General features: G+C 39.8%; 2 protein-coding genes across 2 annotated transcripts; both read left to right on the forward strand.

Annotated features, from left to right (window-relative positions):
- Window positions 1-265: 265 nt before the first annotated feature.
- Ddx5 (DEAD-box helicase 5) lies at window positions 266-7012 on the forward strand. Its single transcript, XM_076871751.1, has 13 exons — window positions 266-497; window positions 1709-1874; window positions 2157-2253; window positions 2347-2480; window positions 2604-2669; window positions 2969-3110; window positions 3195-3355; window positions 3441-3613; window positions 4091-4201; window positions 4394-4455; window positions 4550-4609; window positions 5857-6081; window positions 6308-7012. The coding sequence occupies exons 1-13, from the start codon at window positions 454-456 to the stop codon at window positions 6709-6711; spliced, it is 1845 nt and encodes a 614-aa protein (XP_076727866.1). The 5' UTR covers window positions 266-453; the 3' UTR covers window positions 6712-7012.
- Window positions 7013-9785: 2773 nt separating this feature from the next.
- On the forward strand, window positions 9786-23506 carry Polg2 (DNA polymerase gamma 2, accessory subunit). Its single transcript, XM_076869989.1, has 8 exons — window positions 9786-10465; window positions 13313-13439; window positions 13563-13668; window positions 14678-14851; window positions 19267-19407; window positions 19525-19605; window positions 21184-21284; window positions 23295-23506. The coding sequence occupies exons 1-8, from the start codon at window positions 9907-9909 to the stop codon at window positions 23458-23460; spliced, it is 1455 nt and encodes a 484-aa protein (XP_076726104.1). The 5' UTR covers window positions 9786-9906; the 3' UTR covers window positions 23461-23506.
- Window positions 23507-23529: the final 23 nt, after the last annotated feature.

Consider the following 23529-nt stretch of genomic DNA (forward strand, 5'->3'; position numbering starts at 1 on the left):
TGCTTGAGGTGTGGAAAGGCAAGAAAAAGGTGAAGTTAAGAGACTGCAACATGAGGCAACTTAATGATAGATGGGCACAGACGTGAAAGGGGCGAAAACCGGGCAACTGTGAGGGAGCGACCGCGGGGGGAGGGGTGAGAACATGGCGGATTCCGGAACGCCAGCGGGCGTTGCGGCCTTTGCGCGGGGGGCGGGGTGATTAGGTCATAGAGCGGCTCCCAGCATTCTTTGCGGTGGAGGAGGCGGTCCAGACTATAAAACCGGCTGCCGGGACTCGGCCGGCACCTCATTCATTTCCACCGGTCTCTGGTCGTTTAGCTCCAGTTGTTGTCATCGCGGTTCCTCCGCCGCTGCCGCCCCCTCAAGGCTTCGTCGTAGCCGAGGCCACTAACAGCGACTCGTCGCTCCCGATTCTCTTCATTTCGTTCCCCGCCAACCGCAACCATTGACGCCATGTCGGGTTATTCGAGTGACCGAGACCGCGGCCGGGATCGAGGGTGAGTGTAGGAACTAACCTGTCAGGCCGGGTGGGTGGGGGATGGGAGGGCGGGTGAGGGGGGGCGGCGCGCGGGGGACTCGGCCTTTTCGGCCCATCTAGGCCCTCAATAGAAGGCTTGCGCCATTTTGATATTCAGGTAAAAGCCGTTAGAAGAGATTTGCCAGTTAATTGTCCTCAAGATGCCTTTTTGCTGGGGGGTGGGCAGGGAGCCCTCGGGGCCTCGGATTTAGCAGCTGTGGGGGGAATCTGGACATTCGTTCTGCGTGGGGAGGAAAGTGCGACGCTTCGAGGCCACGGCGCCGCCGATAGGTGCAGCCTTTCGGGAGAGGTTTTGGGGGCGCCGGGTAATGTGTGGGCGTTGGGGGGCCGCTTGCGAGGCCATCGGTGCGCTGGAGGGTGTCCGGCGCGGGGGAATCGGCCTCGTGTCCGAGCCGCGAACACAAAATGCCGGCCTTGGACATGGCGGCGGCGCCTTTGTTACCCCGCCCGGCGGAGGAGCTCAAAATGGCAGCGTCGAGAAAATGTGGCGCAGAGAGAAATGCGAGACAAAGGGGGAAGCGCCGCCCCAGCGGGAACGCCGCCCGGCCGGCTCCGCCCGGGCCGGGACTCCTCCCCCGGTAGTCGCCGGCTCCTCCTTCTCTTTTTCCTCGCGTTATATAATTTTGCTACCTTGGTCGGGAGCTCTTCCGCGGGGTTCCCCCACTTCAGGTTCGCCTGCGTGACTGTCCCCGAGAACACCCTCCTCGTTTGGCTGCTTTCACTACTAGGGCTGTCCCGTTATCTATCAACACCAAAGCTGCTTTGCTTGAAAACAGCCGTAAAAATAACATCATCGTTAAGCTGCTTCCTTGTCTTTCTCCTACGTAATTCTTAAACTCGCGGGAAAGACTAATAGTAGATGCAAGCTGTTGTTTACGCTTGTAGTCTGAACTTCTGCCTTTTGGGCAGCCAGTTTCCCACCTATGAATCCCAGGCTGTTTGGCCCCAATAGTGTGTACTGGGACCTGGGGAAGTGAGACATTCGACGCCAATTGTGGCTGTCAAGAGAATGACTGTTTCTAAAGAGAAGTGATGGGCCTATCCTTAAGGAAGTACTCAGGTTGTATATCTGCATAAGGATACATTAGCCAATGTCGAGGGATAATAAGTGAATGTGTATTCGAATCTGTGGATTTTGGAAATGTAAATAACTTTTTTCCCTAATTTCAGGTTTGGTGCACCTCGATTTGGAGGGAGTAGGGCAGGGCCCCTATCTGGAAAGAAGTTTGGAAATCCTGGGGAGAAACTAGTTAAAAAGAAGTGGAACCTTGATGAGTTGCCCAAATTTGAGAAGAATTTTTATCAGGAACACCCTGATTTGGCTAGACGCACAGCAGTGAGTAATTTCTTATGGTTTCTAGTAAGTCAGAATTTGAATAGGTATCTTGAAAATAGCTCCAGTTTTGGGAGAGTTAATTCTTTGACTTGGGGAAGGAGGTATGACTTGCAAACAGGTGGCTTTGAATTTTCCACATAAAATAGGTGGGGTGTAATAGGACAGGTGGTTTAATGTTTTTGTATGTAAATGTAGTTGAAGTTCACTTTGGTCTGTTATAAGATTTTTTTTTTGTTGGTGGTCTAGTTAAAGTCTAAGTAACCTGTCTAATTTGTTTTGTAGCAAGAAGTAGAGACATACAGAAGAAGCAAGGAAATTACAGTTAGAGGTCACAACTGTCCAAAGCCAGTACTGAATTTCTATGAAGCAAACTTCCCTGGTAAGTGCTAGTTCTCAGTTTCCATCCCCTTTCACGTTCCACCCTTTTTCTTGGTATTAAAATTTTTTACTGAAATTATTTTATTGATGACAGCAAATGTCATGGACGTGATTGCAAGGCAAAACTTCACGGAACCCACTGCAATTCAAGCTCAGGGATGGCCAGTTGCTCTAAGTGGATTGGATATGGTTGGAGTAGCACAGACTGGATCTGGAAAGACGTTGTCTGTAAGTTAGAGTTTAGATACATTGTAACTTTTGGGTTAACTGGATGGTAAATACCAAGGAAGATGGAGGGAAAGGAAAAATAGCATTCTAATGTGTTCTTTCATGGTCCTTCTTTTCCAATAGTATTTGTTGCCTGCCATCGTCCACATCAATCATCAGCCATTCCTAGAGAGAGGTGATGGGCCTATTGTGAGTATATTTCTTAAATATTTGGCCAGAAGGATATTGTGGAGATGGGTAGGCTGTGTAGCAAACAATTTCCTAATTTGTTGTGCTTTTACATGTAGAGATGTTAGTATTTTCGTCCAATTTAGCTTGAGCTACCTTAAGTATTATAAAGCATAAATAATCTGCCAGTAAAAATTTAGCATTTTAAAGCAAGTATCCACCTGGTTCAATTCCTAGTACCCCTCTTCCACCCAGAGAAAAAAACTTCACAGACAGACCTAGTATCCAAGTCTGCTTAAAAAGTTGTTTCTTTTCCTTAGTGTTTGGTGCTGGCACCAACTCGGGAACTGGCCCAGCAGGTGCAGCAAGTAGCTGCTGAATACTGCAGAGCTTGTCGATTGAAGTCTACTTGCATCTATGGTGGTGCTCCCAAGGGACCACAGATCCGTGATTTGGAGAGAGGTATGCAATTTAAAAGGTTTTCCTCATCCTTAGCAGTGACATAAGTTCTAGGTATTACAGTTATATTTATCCATTTAATTGAAGGTGTGGAAATCTGTATTGCAACACCTGGAAGACTGATTGACTTTTTAGAATGTGGGAAAACCAATCTGAGAAGAACAACCTACCTTGTCCTTGATGAAGCAGATAGGATGCTTGATATGGGCTTTGAACCCCAAATAAGGAAGATTGTGGATCAGATAAGAGTAAGCACCCTTGTATGTGTTGCTTTTCAGACTCAATTCTGAGTTTTTTAGAGTACAATTTCATCTCCTTTCCCCCATTTTTCAGCCTGATAGGCAAACCCTAATGTGGAGTGCGACTTGGCCTAAAGAAGTAAGGCAACTTGCTGAAGATTTCCTGAAAGACTATATTCATATAAACATTGGTGCACTAGAACTAAGTGCAAACCATAACATTCTTCAGATTGTGGATGTATGTCATGACGTAGAAAAGGATGAAAAGTTAGTATTTTATTTTTGATTTTTATAAAAATCTTACGCAGTGAAGGAATCATTGTGTCATGGATTCTCTTAAAAATGACTTTAAGGGGCTGGGTTGTGGTTCAGAGGTACATGCATGAGGCATTGGTCTAGGTTCATCCCCAGCACCACATAAAAATAAGAAAAAGATACTGTGTCCACCTTAAAAAAAAATGGTTTTTGTAAAAAGTGACTTTAACTTGATAATAATATGAACATATTTATTTCAATTTTTCTGCCAATCCTTAAAAATTTCTTGTATCCTTTAAGATAACTGGCTAATCAAATTTATAATATTCCTATAGGAAAAGGAAACTAATGCATCCCATGGATTACTTTAAGGACCAAGGGCAGAATAAGTGGTTTATAGTAGATGCTTCCTTTTGATTTCAGAATGTAAATGTGTACCTGTCACCATTGATCTGCTTTTAAAATGCATAATTTTTCCTTTATCTCCAGACTTATTCGCCTGATGGAAGAGATCATGAGTGAGAAGGAGAATAAAACCATTGTTTTTGTTGAAACCAAAAGAAGATGTGATGAGCTTACTAGAAAAATGAGGAGAGATGGGTAAGTGGGCTTCCTCAGTTGAAATAATTTTAGGAAAATGGAAGTTATGAATCTTGGGTTTCATTTATGGGGATCATATGATAAGAAAAATTGTCTTATTTCTGGTGAAATGAAAGAGGTCTGCTACCAGAAATGCTAGAATCTGCCTCAGGTTTTAAATGTTAGTCTGCTAATGTAGCTTTTTAAATCTAGGTGGCCTGCCATGGGTATCCATGGTGACAAGAGTCAACAGGAACGTGACTGGGTTCTAAATGGTAAGTATTGAAAATATAGAAATTTGCTTATTAATTTGGATTTTTTTTGCTCAGATTAATGGTTTTATATACATATATATGCCTTCCTTTGTAGAATTCAAACACGGAAAAGCTCCTATTCTGATTGCTACAGATGTGGCCTCCAGAGGGCTAGGTTAGTACAAACTCGCATTCATGGCTTGGTTTCCCAGAAGATCTCCATGTAGTTTTTTTAAAGAAAGTTTATTGCTTTCTTTAACCTCTGCATTTTTTCCAAGTTTTTTTCACATAAAGGTGCAGTCTTTGTGGCAAGGCCTAGGCATGACAATCGGAGGACTCGAGGGGGATGGAGGACTAGTGATCGGCTGGCTGCTTCCAGTCGATTAGAGAGGTGAAAAGCTGAAAGTGTGCCAGTAATCTTCAAAGGGCAGAACATACCATCTCTGCCCCGTAAACTGTTCTCTCCGGGGGAAAAAAATGGAAGTTATCCTCACAGTTCACTGCCGTGGTATTTCTTCTGTCCCATGCTTTGCATGATTGCCATGGTACAGCATTGTTTCCAAATGTTTACTGTGATCTGTGGGTCTTTGAGTTTCAGTGAGTTTGCTGAAATGTCGAAGAAATATTTCCAAACTTCAATGTTCAATGAAATTTTTGTTCAAGTTTGAAATGGAGAGAGCAGCTTTAAAAGGTACTAAGCCTTTTACAAATTGGTGAGTACTGGCACATGAGACCTAGAGCAGGAGCAACTTCTCACACTTAGTCAGTGGGAAAAGAAAGCAGTGCTTTGAAAGTTCCTCCCTCACCTACACAGTAGTCGTCATGTCGAGACCTGCCAGAGAGAGACACATTCTCAAGTGAATCCTGGCTTCTTGGAAGCGCTTGCCTAGACGAGACACAGTGCATAAAAACAACTTTTGGGGGACAGGTATGTTTTTCTTGCAGCTGCGGTTGTAAGGTCTTGGCAAGACAAGCAGTGTGGCCCGAATTTTGAACTTCTGATGAGTGTGTAATGCAAAGGACCTTGTACGTTTTTGTTCAAAGGTCCTCAAAATGAGCACATGAAGAGGTTGCTGTGAAACTATAAGTGGCCCTACTGCGCAGAAGCATTCAGATGTCACTTGATGATCTGTAAGGGGACTTGCCGATTTGGGAATGTGCTAGGGAGAATACATATTCATTTCGACAGATGCTATCACTGGGTGGGCAATGACCTGTACAGATTACATGTGCTTTTTTTTTTTTTTTCTTTTTTTCAACCTCAATGGTATTCCTACAGGAATGGATAACCATTTTAACTGTATTTTTTGCAGCCCGTACCTTCTTGGGAATACAATTGTCTAACTTTTTATTTTTGGTCTGGCTGTTGTGGTGTGCAAAACTCCGTACATTGCTATTTTGCCACACTGCAACACCTTACAGATGTGGAAGATGTGAAATTTGTCATCAATTATGACTACCCTAACTCCTCAGAGGATTATATTCATCGAATTGGAAGAACTGCTCGCAGTACCAAAACAGGCACAGCATACACTTTCTTTACACCTAATAACATAAAGCAAGTGAGCGACCTTATCTCTGTGCTTCGTGAAGCTAATCAAGCAATTAATCCCAAGTTGCTTCAGTTGGTCGAAGACAGAGGTTCAGGTAAGGCTAAACCTTCAATAAGAAATATGGGTAGTTTTGGGATCACATTGCTATCTACAAATCCACTTAAATGGAAACCGGAGGGTGAGTAAAATTGTGAAATTTCTGTTGTGAAACTGTAAAACCCACTTCAAACCTAGCATGTAGAGCTACCCAATTCTTTCTGTGTTAGCAATAATTTGTGCCATAGACCTAATTGATCAATTTGCAATTATTCTCTTAACAGGTCGTTCCAGGGGTAGAGGAGGCATGAAGGATGACCGTCGGGACAGATACTCTGCGGGCAAAAGGGGTGGATTTAATACCTTTAGAGACAGGGAAAATTATGACAGAGGTTACTCTAGTCTGCTTAAGAGAGATTTTGGGGCAAAAACTCAGAATGGTGTTTACAGTGCTGCAAATTATACCAATGGGAGCTTTGGAAGTAATTTTGTGTCTGCTGGTATACAGACCAGTTTTAGGACTGGTAATCCAACAGGGACTTACCAGAATGGTTATGATAGCACTCAGCAATATGGAAGTAATGTTCCAAATATGCACAATGGTATGAACCAACAGGCATATGCATATCCTGCTACTGCAGCTGCACCTATGATTGGCTATCCAATGCCAACAGGATATTCTCAATAAGACTTTAGAAGTATATGTAAATGTCTGTTTTTCATAATTGCTCTTTATATTGTGTGTTATCAGACGATAGTTATTTAAGAAACATGGGAAATGCAGAAATGACTGCAGTGCAGCAGTAATTATGGTGCACTTTTTCGCTATTTAAGTTGGATATTTCTCTACATTCCTGAAACAATTTTTAGGTTTTTTTTGTACTAGAAAATGCAGGCAGTGTTTTCACAAAAGTAACTGTACAGTGATTTGAAATACGATAAATGAAGGCGATGCATGGCCTTCCAATAAAAGATATTTGAAGACTGAATTAAGTGGAAATTGTACTTTATTTTACACATTGTCATGTAAAACTTGGCTTAGATGGTATGGGTTTTTGGTTTTGCTTTTTAAAAAAAAACACTAAAGTGAGTGATTTTTCCATTGGGAAATGGGAATCAAGAGGCCCCTTTAAAATGGGATTGATTTAGATGAATTTATGATTTTTAGACTAAATTGTATAAAAGCTTTGTCAGTAAGCTTCCAACATCAGGGAGTCATTTTTAATAGCCTGTTTTCCTTATTAGGATGAAAAAACAGATAATAGAATCACCTGTATGGAATTGGAACAAACATGTATGACTGTTATTTTGCAAAATCTATAAAGAGCTTCAAAAAACTTGCTTTTTCAAGATTATATCAGCAGTTTGGTATATAACTCAGTTGGTAGAGAGCTTTCCTCACATGCAAAAGGCCCTTGGTTCAATCCCCTGTACCATGAAAAAAGAAAAAAATTCATGCTCTTGACTGTATTGTGAACAACAAACATTTAAGCCTGAGAGCTGAGTCTTTACTGATTGAATATGCATAATGTCCTTAGTGCAGATTACTTGTAGATTCTAGTCTTTAAAGACTTTTCAGGTCTCTTGGTCATACTGAGAGTCATGAATGTCCTCATAATTCAGGGAGTTCTAGAGGTCTTCAAACTGTAAGGTCTATTCATACTCTTAACGGGGAAAACCTCATCAAAATGTTTAATCTGAGGCAACATAACCAAAAGCACAGTGAATTATACAGGTCAGGTCTTCATGTTAGATTCTACATGAGTTTATTGCTTTAAAAAAAAAAAAATCCAGGGGATAGTATTAGAGTTAACTTTGGTTCACCCACCGTTCTAATTTTACCAATGACTACTTCCCTATAAGGTCTGGTATATGTTTACCTCAGGATGTGGAAAGTCTAAAGTAGTCTTCGTTTAAATTCTGAGGATTAAATTGAGGCTTACCTCTAAAATGTAAAGTGAGAATATGCTTAAGGTGGGGGCTGGGATAGGGAGTGGTATTTCTAGGACTAATAAACATTGAAAACTGAATTCAGCCTCTAGTACCCTGCCTGAATAGTTTTCAGTGGCATGGGTTAGATTTGTGATTTTTAACTTAGAAAAAGCTTTTGGGATAGGTTGGAGCACTTATTACATATTTATTGTTTAATGTCTTTAACATGAGCCTTTTTAATTTGTAAACATATGGAAGTGATTGTGGGACTGTGGAAAAAACATTTACCTATTTACCTTTGAAATTTTAAGACAGTCCACTCTTTTTAGCATGTGTGTTGTGTCCAGCCTGTGGTTGTCCTTAATAAATGTGATTTTTTTTCCTCCCCATTCTCTTCCTTTATTTATTTGCGAAGAAGCCTCTTCCCTAGTGAATTAGTGTAGAAGAACATTTATTACTATAATTGTTTACCTTCTCTCTCCCCCATCTGTTAACACCCACTTTGTAAGGAATTATTTCTTGAGCCTGTCCTACGACTTTTCCATGATCAAACGTCCCTACCCCACTTTTTGGGATTGAAGTCGGGAGCATTTGACCATTAAATTACATCCTCATCCCTTTGGACTGGCCAGCTGGCCTCAAAAACACATCCTGCCTTTTGAGTTGCTGGCGTTATAATTATGTGCCACCCGGCCCAGGAACAACCAAATATAACGAATTGCTAAATGACTACCCTTTGTAAACAGCCCCTTCCTTGGAACCTAGTGAAATGTAGCTTGTTACTCTCTACTGGGCCTATTAATCTTAAAACTTTCCAGAACCACCTAAGGGAAGCTATTAGGAAATGAACTTTGGAATCAGCGACTTTTTATCTCTGGCTGTACTTTCCCACTAAGCAATTAAAGTCTCTTCCTGTTAAAAAAGTGATTGTAAAGTCATCACAAGTCTGCTAGATAGGTGGTTGAGGATTCTGATCTTGGGAGTCTAACCCCAGGCAAACATCCCCTTTTGAAAAAGGCTGTTTGTACGTTAGGGGTTCTGTGTCGGGGAGGGCCTTTTTTAAAACACAGCTGGAGGGATGGGGTCATAGCTCAGTGGTAGAGCGCTTGCCTAGCATGTGTGAGGCACTAGGTTCCTATCTTGGCACCCAGGTCCATTGAATTTACTAAAGTATTAAAAAAATGGCTGGAGCTCAGTTCAAGACAATTCCAGGAGCTTTCTACCGGCAGCATTTGCCCGGAAAGCCTGGGTCTAAACCATCATTAGATGGTTAAAAAAAAAAAAAAATTTTTTTTTTAATTTGGTGGGGAGGGAGTACTGGGGATTGAACTCAGGAGCCACTGAGCTGTGGCTTTTCCTTTTGATCACCGGTGCTGACCTTACATCACGGGTCTCACTACGTTGCTTAGCGCCTCGCTTTTGCTGAGACTGGCTTTGAACTTGCGAGCCTCTGGGAGTACAGGCGTGCACCACTGAGTCTGGCTAAAACCTTTTTAAAAATGGAAGCCAAATTTTATTTTTGTAGACACATAGGATTAAGTAGTTTATTTAAATGGTGATTGGGAGAACACAAATTTTGGTCGTGTTTCCGGATTTCAAAGTATGGAAGTTAAAGTTGACTCCAGTGACTGCAGGACGCTGGTGAAAAGTAGGTGAGATACGGGTGAAAAAGGACCAATGACCAGCAATTGCCGGCTGGGGAGCCGGGGCGGGGGGCGGGCGCTACTACACTACCGTGAGTAAATAGACTGTAAAGAGCCCGCGGGCAACACCGGGCGGGGCAAGCCGGAAGTGGCTGTCAATGCAGTGATTCACTTCCGGAGGCGGGTCCTTCCAGCGCATGCTCGTTTCCATCGCCTGCGGCGTCGTCCCCGAGAATTGCTACAGTTTGTGGCAGTTTGTTGGGCTCTTCACAGCGATGGGGTATCGTGCTCTTTAACTCTTGAAGGAGATGCGCTCTAATGTAGCCATCAGGGCCTGCCGAAAAGTCTGCAGGTGTCTGTTGTCTGGGTTTGGGGGTCGAATAGAAGGGGGACAAGCCGAGCGTTTGACGGAAAGGAGTGGCTCCCTCGGAGGGCACCCGAACGCCCACGCGGAGCTCGCCCGGGGCTGCGAGGAGACGGAAGCCCCCGAGTCTGCAGAGAGAGAGGCGCTGGTGGAGGTTTGTCAGAGAAGGCATTTTCTTAGCGGAACTAAGCAGCAGCTTAACCGAGATTCTCTTCTGAGCGGGTGCCACCCGGGTTTTGGACCTTTGGGCATAGAGCTGCGGAAGAACCTGGCCGCAGAATGGTGGTCCTCGGTGGTGGTGTTCAGGGAGCAGGTCTTCGCGGTGGACGCCGTCCACCACGAACCAGGCCCTTCACTGCCGGGAGACGGCGCCTTCAGGTTAGTTTCGGCAGAAACTCTACGAGAAATCTTGCAAGACAAAGAACTGAGTAAGGAACAGCTAGTAGCATTCATTGAGAACTTGTTAAAAACTTCTGGGAAACTCCGGGAGAATCTTCTTCACGGTATGGTTCTTCACGATTTCATGCTTCAAAAACAGGTTTGGGGTAGAAAGGCAATCTCACTAAGTTTGGGAATTGCATCTGGTCCTTTTTTTTCCCCGTGCAAAGGAAGTCATCTGGGTCTCGCCTCATTGAAGTGGTCCGTGGAGCAAATTGGTCCATGGAATTATTACTGTTTCTTAAAGAATTTGAATGGAAGAAGCTAGTAATGCTCTCAGTTTCACCGAGCAATCCCATAGACTTTTACATCTCAATTGAATAGCCTAGAATTAAGAGCTGAGTTCAATCAAGTGTTTGAACCATTTGCTCATTGTTAACAAAAATGTTTACAAATATTTCCACAGTTACCTAATTGACTAATCAAAAGGTTTTTCTTTTCCCGCTTGAGCAAAAGGAAAAATTCATCCTTTCTCCCCAAATTAATCTTACTGAAAACTGATCTGCAGACTGGTTTGACCCTTTAGGTAATGTTTGAGTTTGCCAACTCTTAAGACTAATCAAACTATATAAGTAATTGTTGAGTGAATACACAGTAATTTGTGGGCATCATTGGCCTTTAAAGTCAAACACAACATAATGCCAGAATTCTGAAAGAAAAAAGGACCTCAGGTTCTTTACAGGACATACTTGCTGCCATAGGGTCTCATTTTTGTGAAATTTTGTCCTTGCCATCTTAGTACTATAGAGTAACTTAAAATATCGTAAACATCCATCGTTATGCCCATATTGTATCCTTTTAAAGATTTTCTTAATGAAATAAAGCAAATAAAAACAAACTGGTCAGATGCTGAGGTTGTGACTCAGTGGTTGAGTGCTCACCTAGTATGCATGAGGCACTGGGTTCGATCCTCAGCACCACATAAATATAAAATAAAGATATTGTGTCAACCTAAAACTAGAAAATAAATATTTTTAAAAATTGGTCATCAGTATGATGGTTTCTATTCATAACACTTTATTTCATGATGGCTTTACTTTGGGATGTTAAATCACTATCTGCTCATTTACCAGGACCAGGAAACAGATCATCTTCTTTCCTGTCTGTTAAATGGAACATGGTCTTTCCAGGTGCAGAATTAGAAAATGAGACATCCATTCATTTGAGCATCTATTTAGTTAGGAAACTTACTTGACTTAACTGCCAGTTCCTTAGTTGTCTAGTGTTTTTAGCTTAAACTTTCCCGGTTTGCCTCTTTTTTCTGTTCCAAGTGCCTTTGTGCCCTTCCATCCCATATCTGAACTCTTGTGATACCCTCTACTTATAAGTTTTAAAAGTTTTTAGCCATTTTGTCTCCAAATACTGCCCTGCCCTATTTTTATGCCTATATGTGACTAATTATGTTAGATCTTTTCCCCATCTTGTCATCAATTTTCTTCAACACATTAACCATGTTTTAATGTTCATGTCTAATAACTCTAATGTATCTGTTTTTAGTATCTGTTTCTCTCTGAGCTTTTGGTCATTTGGACTCTGATATTCTAGGTATTTCATACATAAAAAGTTGTAGAGATAAATTGAAGTTACAGGTGGTGGTTTCTTCCTGGGAGGATATACTTTTGCTCTGGCAAATGCAGAGAGGGAGTGGGGTGCATAGCTTCTTTTTTACTTTCTTTTTTTCTGACACCAGAGATTAAACCCAGGGGGACTTAACCATTGAACCACATCCCCAACCCTTTTTATTTTGAGACAAATTGCTGAGGGCCTCATTAAGTTGCTGAGACTGGCTTTGAACTTGTGATATTCCTGCCTCAGTCTCCCAAACCTTGTGATGCATATCTTCTTAACACAATCAGGGACTCAGCTGATGAGGGATGTGGCTTCAGATCTTCACCTCTAGTGTGTAGTCCTATTGGTGTCCCCAGTGAAAATTGGGTATTTACCAGGCCTGCTCTTTTTTGGTGGGTCACCAACAACAAGTTTTGTATTTCCCAGTAACAGCATTCAGCAGGATGCTCTGCTACTTGGGGAATTTGAAGAGCATCACTAAATGTTGAGTTCACCTCTCTGTTCTTCCCTACTTTCCAGATCTCGGACCCTCACATTCCTTTCTGCCTTGGTAATGTCCTGTCTTTACACAGATTTTAACAAAATTTTGACCAGTATCTCTCATTACAACTTAGTTTCCCCAAATCAGGTAACGTACAGTGCTGTAATTTACTGAGATGTAATCTGAGTGCACAAAGAACTTTTTTTACAATTCTAAGTAGAAATGTTATAATTCTAACTCTGAAATTATTTAACGTATATTAGAGGATAAAACAAATAAGTAAGTGCTATTGGTACCAAGATTTTCACTGTAAGAGAAAAGGCAAAAATAAAAAGGAAGGCAAGGATAAACTGTAATGTTAATTGTGAACTGGGACTATCAGCATGAACTCATGAAAAACTGCATGTTTCTCAGCTGTTTTTATTGAAAGAGCATAGAAGCAAAGATATTCCATAGGAATGAGCACACTTAGCTCCAAGATCTTAATTTCTAAAATGAACCAATGCTTGGAGAAGTGGCTGATTCCAGGTCTTGGGCAGGGAAAGTACTATTTTTTTTTTTTTTACTTACAGATTTGAAAATCTTCAAACTAACAGTTTTGGGGAAACTACCAAAAATTAAGTGGTAATTTACGATTTCTCTTCATTAGCTCCATGCTACTTACACTGCTGTGTTAACATTACACTATTGGTTTGTCTACAAATAAAAATGATTTGAGGTATGGGGATATAGCTCAGTTGGTAGAGTGCTTGTCTTGCATGCACAAGGCCCTGGGTTCAATCACCAGCACCATAAAAAAAAAAAAAAAAAAAAATTGGATTTCTGGAGTAGATTTATACATGACTGGTGTGTTTTTTGACAGGTGCCTTGGAGCAGTATGCTAATTGCCTGGATCTGGTAAACAAGAGGCTACCTTATGGCCTAGCTCAGATTGGAGTTTGTTTTCATCCTGTTTCTGACATAAAGCAGATTCCTAGTGGTGTTAAAAGGTACAAAATACGGCAAATAACCAAGCCTTGTATTTAAAAATAGTCAAGAACCAGATATTTCCACTTTTGGATAAATTATAAAATTTTCTGATGAGCTAACTCTGATATTTTTGATGTCTAAAGAATTGGTGAGAGGACTGAAGCTTCACTAGTATGGTTTACTTCTGCAAGGACTTCAAGCCAGTGGCTTGATTTCTGGTTGCGTCATCGACTCCTGTGGTGGAGAAAGGTACTACAATTATAACTTTATAGTTAACAAGTAAATCATCTTAATGTGTCAAAAGTAATGCTTCTGTGTGACAAATGAACTTAGATTTGATGTAGCTACATTAAATTTGTAAGAGATAGCTATAATAAATCAACAAATAAAAATAAAAAATTTTTGTAATGACTTTCATTGTTCAGATTTTAGACTTTCTTTGGTAAAGACACTTTTTGAGCTCAGGTACTGTTGTTGATAAGAAGGTAGAGTTCAAGCCAGGCATGGTGGTGTGCTCTAGTAGTCCCAGTTACTCAGAAGACTGAGGCAGAAGTGTTGCAAGTTCTAGTTCAGACAGGGCACCTTAGCAGGCACTGACTAAAAAAGAGCTTGTGGGGAGTGGGGGGTAGCTCAGTGGCAAAGCACTTTCCTAGTATGCTTGATGCCCTGGGTTCAATCCCCAGTACTGAGAGAATCATACAAAGTAGAATTCAAACCCCTCACCTGCCATTCTTCTCTGGGGAGAGTTCGACCCTTTCCTCTTTCACAGCGTCAGCATTTGCTTCCTACCTCTGTGAATGTTCCATGTTAGTCAAAATGGTTTTTATAATTTAAAATCAAGTTTTTTTATATAATGAAAAGTTGAAGGGTTTTGTATTGCTGTTGTTTTACCTTTTCCCAACTTTTAAAAATCCCAAACCTAAACTAAACGGAAAAATCATAAATAACCAAGCACTTTACAGAAGGATAAGAATGGTGACCACACTTTTTTCTTTATCCAGTTTAGTTCATGTTTAAATTCCCTCTTATTCATTGGCTACAAAAAGTAGCATCAATAGTTTTTCTCACCTGTTCTTTCAGACTGAAAACGAGTATGTTTAGCAGTATACTCATGCATACTTAATTAAATTTCAGAAGTTTTACTTGGGACTTGACTGGTTTCAGTCAGTTGCTGGATAGAGTCTTAGGCAACTTTAATTCTTAGGACTAATTAGGGGATTAGTGGTAAAAAGTTAATGAGACAAACTTTCTTTTCCAGTTTGCCATGAGTCCATCTAATTTCAGCAGCAGTGATTGTCAGGATGAAGAGGGACGTAAAGGAAACAAACTTTACTACAATTTTCCCTGGGGAAAGGAGCCAATAGAAACTCTGTGGAATCTAGGGGATCAAGAACTCCTACGCAAGTATCCTGGAAAAGTGTCTAAATTACACGTACGTTTTTCCTTGAGTTCCTGTGTGCTTTTTACCCAGATTCTCTGTGATCATTTCTGAACCATTTGAGAATGATTACAGACCTGGTGTTCCATCACCCTTTAATATTTCAGTGTGTATTTTTCAGGTGACCCCTATATAACCACAATGCAGCCATCAAAGTCAGGAAATTAGCAGCAATCCATTGTTACTATCCATTCCACAGAACCCTTCAGATTCAACTGGTAGGCCTGGTGAGGACTTTTATAGATCCAGGATCTAATCTGGATCATGTGTGTTCTATAGTCTGCTTCAGATGAACAGTTTCTTTTATCTTTCTTGATCTTTCATGACCTTGGCACTTTTGAGGTGTGCAGGCTAGTTGCTTTGTAGAATGACCTTGGAGTGGATTTGTCTGGTTTATGTCAGAAGCAGTGCCGCCTCTTCTCAATGCACCCCATTGGGAGGCACATGGCATCAGTGTATCACTGAGGATGCTGACTTTAGTCTCTTGGTTCAGATGGTATCTGCCAGAGTTCTCTAATGCTAATAAAAATTTTGTATTTGTTAATGTGTTAATAAGTCCTTGGTGGCAGATAGTTTTTTGTCCCTAAATTTTGCTGCATCCATCCATCATTTTTGCCCAAATAAGCTATCACTGTGAGGATCGTCAAATGTTTTTTTAATACCAATTTCATTATTTCTTCTACATTTATTGGTCAGCAATATACTATAGGGGAGAACTTTTCTTCTTTCCCCATTTATTCGTTTTCTTGTATTGGTATGGATTCACAGATTTCTATTTTTATGATAGGGTCCAATCTATTACTGTCAGTATTGATTTTCATTCCCAAATTGTCCTAGACATTTCCGGTGTCCTTTACTTTTCGCCCCTGTGCTGGGGATTGAATCCAGGGCCTTATGCATGGGAAGCAATCTATCACTGAGCCACATCCCTAGCCTTCCAGTGTCCTTTTGACATGTTCTATCATCCTCTCTATTAGCACTTTCTCACCTTTTTATAACAAATTGTCATAAAAATATGAAGTTCATTTTATATTTTCTTTATTTAGCTATGAAGTCAGCCATTTCCTATTAAAGGAATAATGTATTTAAAAACCGATTTTGCTATGAGGTATATTCCATATAACCAGAAATCAGTGCTTGGGGCCCTATCCTGGGTACAAGTAGGAAATGTTGTGGATGATTGCATATGTGTGTATTTACACATTTAACCTCTGTGTTTATCTCTTAAAATCTAGGAGTTCATACTAGCTCTTCAGATTCCACCCCAGTGTCATGGAGTTTATTCTTGTTTTCCGTCTGTGCTAATTTGTAATTCTCTTCTTTGACAGCAACCTGGCTCCAAGTATTTTCAGTGAATTTACTTATTTTTCATTTGGCCTATGTAACCAAACTCCCTACCATGTTTAGACAAAGCTCAGCTCCAGATGCACCATCCTTCCACCCCCATACCCTGGATGGATGTGAAGGAAGAAGGAAGAGAGGCTAGTTGGAAAAGTAGATACTGAATATGCTTTCTCGCCCTACAGCCTCTCACCTAGTGTTCTCACCAGAGCACAGGGAAGGAGGAAAGTGTGGCCCTGTTCACTCAGTCTCCTCTCTCTTCTACCAGTCACGCTGGCCACAAGTTTGGCCCTTGACCTCATGGGCTAGACGTACCAAGCAACTTTAAAAGCTCAGCCCTGGCAAGGGGGAGAAACAGTGCTTCCTTTACTTCATAAAGTAAAACAAAATTTTCTAAAATTTAAGCAGATGACATAATCCCTTAAGAGAAGGGACCCTGATGTAAAAATGTGGATGTGTAACCGATGTGATTCTGCAATCTTTGTAATGTTTTGAATAACCAATTAAAAAAAAAAAAGAGAAGGGACCCTGCCTTCTAAAACTTCACCCCTGTGGCGAGGAGGAGCTGTGTTGTATCGCTCAAGTGGTTCCAGGTTTGAACGTGTGGATTTTCTGATTTGCACAGGTGGGAGTTTTATGTGCCATTGGGGCTAATACAGTCTGACAGGGAAAAAAGGTGCCTGCAACTTGAAAGGGCTTGGATGATGAAAACGAACGGGTTGAGTAGCCCTCTCTGCAATGCCTGAGACTAGAAATGTTCTGAATTTGGATTTTTTTAGTTTTTGGAATATTTGCCATATATATAAAATAAGATACCTTGGTGAAATTAATTTCAAGTTCACATTCACCTCATTCACAGACACTGCAGATAATTTTAGGTAATATTTTCGTGTGCCTGGGGTTTGACTTTGAGCCATCACATGAGGCCAGGTGTGGAATTTTCTACTTGTGGTGCCATGTCAGTATTCAAAAAATTTTGAGTTTTTGATTTTCAGATTAGGAATGCTCAACCTATAATTCATGTATAACAAATAGAAAGCTGACTAATTTTGAAATTTGAATAAGATACCTAATAAATAATTAGCTTATTCACGAACATTTTCCATAATTCCACTAAGGTCATACTTCATTTTGGGGTGTTTCAACTCTCAAATGAAACTTACTTCATTAATTATTACAAAGACCAATTCAAACTTGTGAATAGTGATTTAAGGATGATCTTATATCATGGCTGTTAGTCACATGATAGTCTTTATTTTGGTCTGGGGATTGAACCCAGGGGTGCTTAACCACTGAGCTACAATCCCTTGTCTTTTTAATTTTTTATATTGAGAAGACCTCTCAAAGTTGCTTTATGGTCTCACTGAGTTGCTGAGGCTGGCTCCAAACTTTCAATCCTCCTGTCTCAGACTCCCAAATTGCTGGGATTATTGGTGTGTGCCACTGTACCCAGCTCATGATATTCTTTTAAAAAATAATAATAATAATAATTTTTTTAGTTGTTGATTGACCTTTATTTATTTACTTATATGTGGTGCTGAGAATCGAACCCAGCGCCTATGCTAGACAAACACTCCATCAACTGAGCCACAACCCTTGCCCCTCATGATATTCTTTATTGGAGTAATTTTCACAAATGAAACATTTTCTACTGCACAATTTTTGCTCTTCCATGGAATTATTCTTCTATTTCTGTAGTTCACAGAATTATTCATCATTAGGTGAACATATTGTAAATTATTAAGTAGAATTTCTGCCATTTGGTGTTTAGCTTTGAGAGCTGGGAATGTAGCTCAGTGGTAGAGCACTTGCCTAGTGTGCGTGAGACTCTGGGTTCAGTCCCCAGCACTGCAAAAAGCAGAACAGTAAAGCAATTCAGTGAAGGCTGAAGAACAGTTAAGATGGAAGATACGAGAAACCAAATATTAGATATTCTAGCTAAGACCAGTTACCAATGGATAGCTTGACATCCATGGATATTCAGTTTTAAAATATTAGAAAACAAAACGTTCTTAATACTTAATAACAAGCAGGCTTTCTCTTGCAGTGCCTCAGAATTATCTTACTCAATATCAGTTCTATAAATGTGTGAAAGACATCAACTCTTAATGGAGTTAGATTAGATATCAGAAAGCTCAATGCCCTTTGAGGGCAAGTTTTTAATCTTTGAAGTATCATATGTATTCAAATGTCTGTATGTATGTGTATTAATGAAGACTGTTTGATCATGGATTATTAAAAGAAGTTGAGGGTTGTTGTTTTTTAAGCATTAAAAAAAAAAAAAAATCACAGCCAGGTGCAGTGGTATGTACCTATAAACCCAGCTACTCAGGAGGCTGAGGTAGGAGAATGGCAAGTTTAAGGTCTGCTTGGACAACTCGACAAGACTGTCACAAAATAAAATATATAAAGGGTTTGGGATGCACATTAGTGGTAAAGCACTTACCTAACATGTATGTGAGGACCTAGGATCAATACCCAGCACTGCAGGAAAAAAATAATAACAAATATCCACATTAAACAATGAAAATAGGAAGAAAAAAGAACTGTTTTAAAACTTGAAAATTTTTTAAATTGAATTTTTTTTCATATTTGAGATGATTCTTCAATTTAAAAGAGAGAAATAAGTTTATCAATACTTGATGTATATAATGTATTTATTATGTTTTATATTCATAATTACAGCTCTAACCCAAAAGTCAAGTTCTTAAGAGATGTTTATTAGAGTGTTCCCTCTCTAGCTACCATTCACCTAGAAAGCACTGAGAAAAGGTGGCACTTGCTCCACTCCAGCTTAGTTCATCCATTCTGGGTGCAGAGCCCAGCACTGTTGTGTTGTAGATTCACAGCTGACTGAGTGGCTGCCTGGGATCCACTGGTGAAATCTGAACTCCCTGTGCAGAATGTGTCCCCATCATCTTTGTGCCCAGTGCCTAGCATAGGCCTGGTCCAGACGGGATGCTTTGGGAATTGAATTCCTAAGTTTGTATTCTGATCATATAATTCTGAAATATATAATTTTAATAAAGAGTTCTATTAATGTGACAACTTTAGTCTTTTCTGTGAAGGGCCGAGATGGACGGAAAAATGTGGTACCTTGTGTCCTGTCTATAAGTGGGGATCTGGACCGAGGCGTGCTAGCCTACCTCTATGATTCTCTCCAGCTCACCGAGAACTCCTTTGCAAGGAAGAAAATCCTTCATAGAAAGGTGCTTTTGATATTTCTGAGATGGACTTGGGAAACTAAACTTAGGGAACTTTTTCCTTTTTTTAATGTTAATTGTGCCCTTTTCCTCCCTTTTGCTCGTGACTTTTAATTGCCTTAGGTCCTGAAGCTCCACCCTTGCTTAGTCCCTGTAAAGGTGGCCTTGGATGTGGGAAGAGGCCCTACGGTGGAGCTAAGACAAGTGAGTTCACCTGCAAGCTGTGATTTTAATTATGACTCTTACTCCAAGTAAACTTGGTAGCTTGCCACTTGAAATTTTATTTTTATTTGCTCACTTTTGAAATGTTTTAATTAAATATTGAACTGTGGTTAATTACAGACGGTTGAACTATGGTATAAAGGAAGCTGAATACAATTCAGTGGATTTTGCTGTTGAAGTCATGCCCACTCAGTTTCGTATTTTAATGATTTTATATAGTTTTAGGGCTTGTGGTGTAGTTCAGTGGTTGAGAGCTTGTCTGCAACGCCCTGGATTCAATCCCCAGCATCACCAAAAAAAAAAAAAAAAACCCACAAACAATTTTAGCAATTAAAATGTATACAGATGTCTAATGGATTATTTCTTTCCATTTTAACTTAATGCTTGTTGATATAAGCAGAGGTTCTAGATGAGTGATTTTGGTTTTTCTTACCTGTCTTGGTCTAATGATTAAATATTATTGAGAAAAACCAGTGGCTTGGTTTTCTTTTTTTTTGGAGATTCCTTTTTTAGCTGTCATCATTTCTGTCCAGGACTGAGACCCACCCGGCCTCTCTGGTGAGGTCTGTAAAGTGGCAGTAGTGAGCCAGCAAAGAGGACTGTGGCTTGTGCTGCACACCCTTGCAGCTTGCAAGTTCCTAGGGTTTGAGAAACTGCTCTCAGGGACCCCGTTTGGTCATATCTGGAGGCATTTTTGATAGTCACAGGAGGGGAAGAGGGATATGGCCAAAGCCCCTGCATCTGAAGTACCCGGGGGACAAAGCCAGTGCTGGCCATTATAAATTTTCCTTTGTTTTGCTTTGCTCTCCTGCTCATTGAGAAGAAGTAAGGTCCACTGTGTCAAAGACATTTCTGTGATTGGCTTCTGGAATTCCATGCTACAAGTTTTTGTCACATTTTATCCTCCTGGATCTTCTCTCTCTTTGATAATGGTAGCATAATCCTAGGGCTCAATTTTCACCTCTCACATGAGTTGAGAGTTAACATTGCTCTTTGGACCTGTTTTTTATCTGACAGAACCAGTTTTAGTTTAATTGGGTTTGTTTTGAATGATAATGGTGATTAAAAATCATTTGATATAAAAATATCTCTCAGAAGATATTTTATCTTCTGACTCCAGACCTTTTATCTCCCCCCACCCACACCCTACAAGGCTTATCCAAAGGTGGAAAGTTCTCTAGAGGTAAAATGAACGCTTCTCGAATCCTCAAATAAACTCTAAATATATCTATAAAAATTTTTTAAAAATTAATATGGGATATTAATGCCTCATTATTTATTTATTTTTGCAGTACTATGGATTGAACTCAAGGCCTTATATATGATGGGCAAGTGCTCTACTCCTGAGCCACACACACCCCTACTCTTTTTATTTCATTTTATTTTGAGTCAATGTCTTGCTGAATTGTCTAGATTATCCTCAGCTTGTCCAAGTAGCTGGATTACAGGTGTGCACCACTTCACCTGGACTTAGAGATTGAAGAAGGTGATTTGTGGTTTCACAAAAATAGGACACTGTTTTTATTTCTTTCTATTTGAGGTCTTTATATTTTTCTTCAGGTTTGCCAAGGGCTATATAATGAATTACTAGAAAGTGGAATTTCTGTGTGGCCTGGATACTTGGAAACCTTGCCATCTTCGTTGGAACAGCTTTATTCAAAGTAAGAGGGAGTTATTTTCCTTGCATAAGAAATGTGTTTTTTTCAGTTATTACATGTGTCTTTAGTTAATGACAATTGAAATAAAACTCGAAATGTATATGTAATTTAAAATTATTCCTTATTTTCCCTTTTATAGAGCCATGTGCCCTTTAATAAACCTATTAAGTCCCACATTCTCAATTAAGTTGGGCACAATACCTTTATTTCATGAATTTATTTTTATGTGGTGCTGAGGATCAAACCTATTGCCTTACACATATGAGACAAGCACTCTACCACTGAGCTACAACTCCAGCTCCTGGAAATTATATTTTTTAAACACTATATTCATTCATCTATTACTTTTCTCAAAAGACTATGTAGACCTCTAAAAAATAATAGTTATTTAAAAGTTGCTATATGTGGTGGTATATCTGTTACTCAATTCAAGTTTCACCTCTGGGATGAGGGGATAAAATGGGTTAATTGCTATAGCAGGGAACAGAAGGTACATTTGAGCGCATGCTGTGTACAGTTCTAAAGCTTCATGTCATGAAGTATGTGTACCTCAGTTTATCCATTAGAGACGACATTACATACATAAGGTGCATTTGTTGAATCAGAACTCAAGGAACATGATGCCTTTCCTTGGCTCATTCTGAGATTAAGTGGAAGAGAATTCTACCCAAGCAGAGAGAACTAGTCTTCTCAGGGATTGGCACCTCTGCTCACCAGATTGCTCAAGACTGAAACTGGTTACTGGTTGATCACCCTTAACCTGAAAATTCAGAATCTGAAATGCTCTGAAACCTGAAACTTTTTGAGTGCTGACGTTTCACAAGTGGAAATTTCCACACTTGACCTCATGTGACAGGTTGTGGTCAAAACCCAGGTGCACCAAAGATGTCAGCCTGCCTCCTAAATAGATGTCAAATTCACATCTCTGTCTTTATAATTAAGGTCATCGAAGTTAAGGTCACCAGTATCTTTTGTGTAGTATTGGATTCATCTAATTGATCTCCCTTTATTTAGTCTTGCTAGTTCTGCTATTTTATTAATAAAAATGATTCATTCTTCTTTCTTTTGGGTATATTTTTATTTACTTATTTACTTTTTACTGTTTGTGTTGAATATACGTCTTTTGGATAAAGTAATCTGAAAGTTTGTATTCTGAACTCCTTAAAATTTACCTTCTGGATAATGTCTGCAAAAAAATAGCTTTCTATTTTTAGAAACAGCAACTAATGGTTTTATCATATATCAAATGAAGAGATTGAACTTTCCAGTCCTCACAGGTTCTAAACCTTGCCTTTGAGTCATGCGGATGTAACAAATATTGTTATTATTTATGCGGCTTTTGTCCCCACATATTTTTATCCATATATTTATTATTAAATACCTACTGTGCCTTATGCATTTTGATACTGAACAAGACAAAGTTCCCTGGTCTTGGTTTTTGTGAAGCTAGTATCTAAAACAGATAACAAATAACTAAATAGATAAAATAGTTTTTGATGGAATCCTACAAAGGAAGTAAGCATTTAATGAGATAGTGTGGCTTGCTGAGCCGAAAGGCCAGTGTAGATATATTCAGTGATTGCTGAACTACAAACTCTATTAACATGCTATAAGTTATAAAGAATGCGTGTAGTTGGTATAATTTGCTGTACACCTGATCTTTACTATAACATTGTTTATTATACTAGACTTTAAAATCATTGTTCTTGAATTACAGCCAAGTTCCAAAGGCTGTGGGGGTTATGAGGTTCATCCAGATCACACCAAATGTGTGTTGAGGTGCCAATGTTTATGTCTCTGGTTTTAGTTTCTCAAGACTTCCTTAATTACAATCCATTACAAACTCTAGGAATTTTGCTTTGAATATGATTCGGAAACAAAAAAAGTTGGGTTTGTCTGCTTCAGCTCTTAGGCTCTGACCTTGAGTTGGAAGTGGCAGGGCTGTGGTTGAAGCTGGCACTGTGGGTTTGTGTATTTGAGTTCATGTGTTTTGTTGAACTTCTCTTTTCTTAGGTATGATGAAATGAGTATCCTCTTCACAGTTTTGATTACTGAAACTACTTTGGAGAATGGATTAATACATCTGAGAAATAGAGATACCACAATGAAGGAAATGATGCATATATCCAAATTAAAAGACTTTTTAATCAAGTATATGTCATCAGCTAAGAATGTATAGGTTTTCACATTTGTATAATAAATACTCTCCTAATTTGGTTGTTTTATGTTCATTTGGATTGTTTTTAGT

This window comes from Callospermophilus lateralis, chromosome 11 (assembly GCF_048772815.1).
Source record: "Callospermophilus lateralis isolate mCalLat2 chromosome 11, mCalLat2.hap1, whole genome shotgun sequence".
NCBI lineage: Eukaryota > Metazoa > Chordata > Mammalia > Rodentia > Sciuridae > Callospermophilus > Callospermophilus lateralis.

Excerpts from the sequence above, each read along its gene's own strand:
- Ddx5 (XM_076871751.1), top strand. The coding sequence starts at position 454 with ATGTCGGGTTATTCGAGTGACCGAGACCGCGGCCGGGATCGAGG. Across the intron at positions 2,481-2,603 it reads GATCTGGAAAGACGTTGTCT|TATTTGTTGCCTGCCATCGT; the intron begins GTAAGTTAGAGT and ends CTTTTCCAATAG. Across the intron at positions 2,670-2,968 it reads AGAGAGGTGATGGGCCTATT|TGTTTGGTGCTGGCACCAAC; the intron begins GTGAGTATATTT and ends TCTTTTCCTTAG.
- Polg2 (XM_076869989.1), top strand. The coding sequence starts at position 9,907 with ATGCGCTCTAATGTAGCCATCAGGGCCTGCCGAAAAGTCTGCAGGTGT. Across the intron at positions 13,440-13,562 it reads ATTCCTAGTGGTGTTAAAAG|AATTGGTGAGAGGACTGAAG; the intron begins GTACAAAATACG and ends TGATGTCTAAAG. Across the intron at positions 13,669-14,677 it reads GACTCCTGTGGTGGAGAAAG|TTTGCCATGAGTCCATCTAA; the intron begins GTACTACAATTA and ends TTTCTTTTCCAG.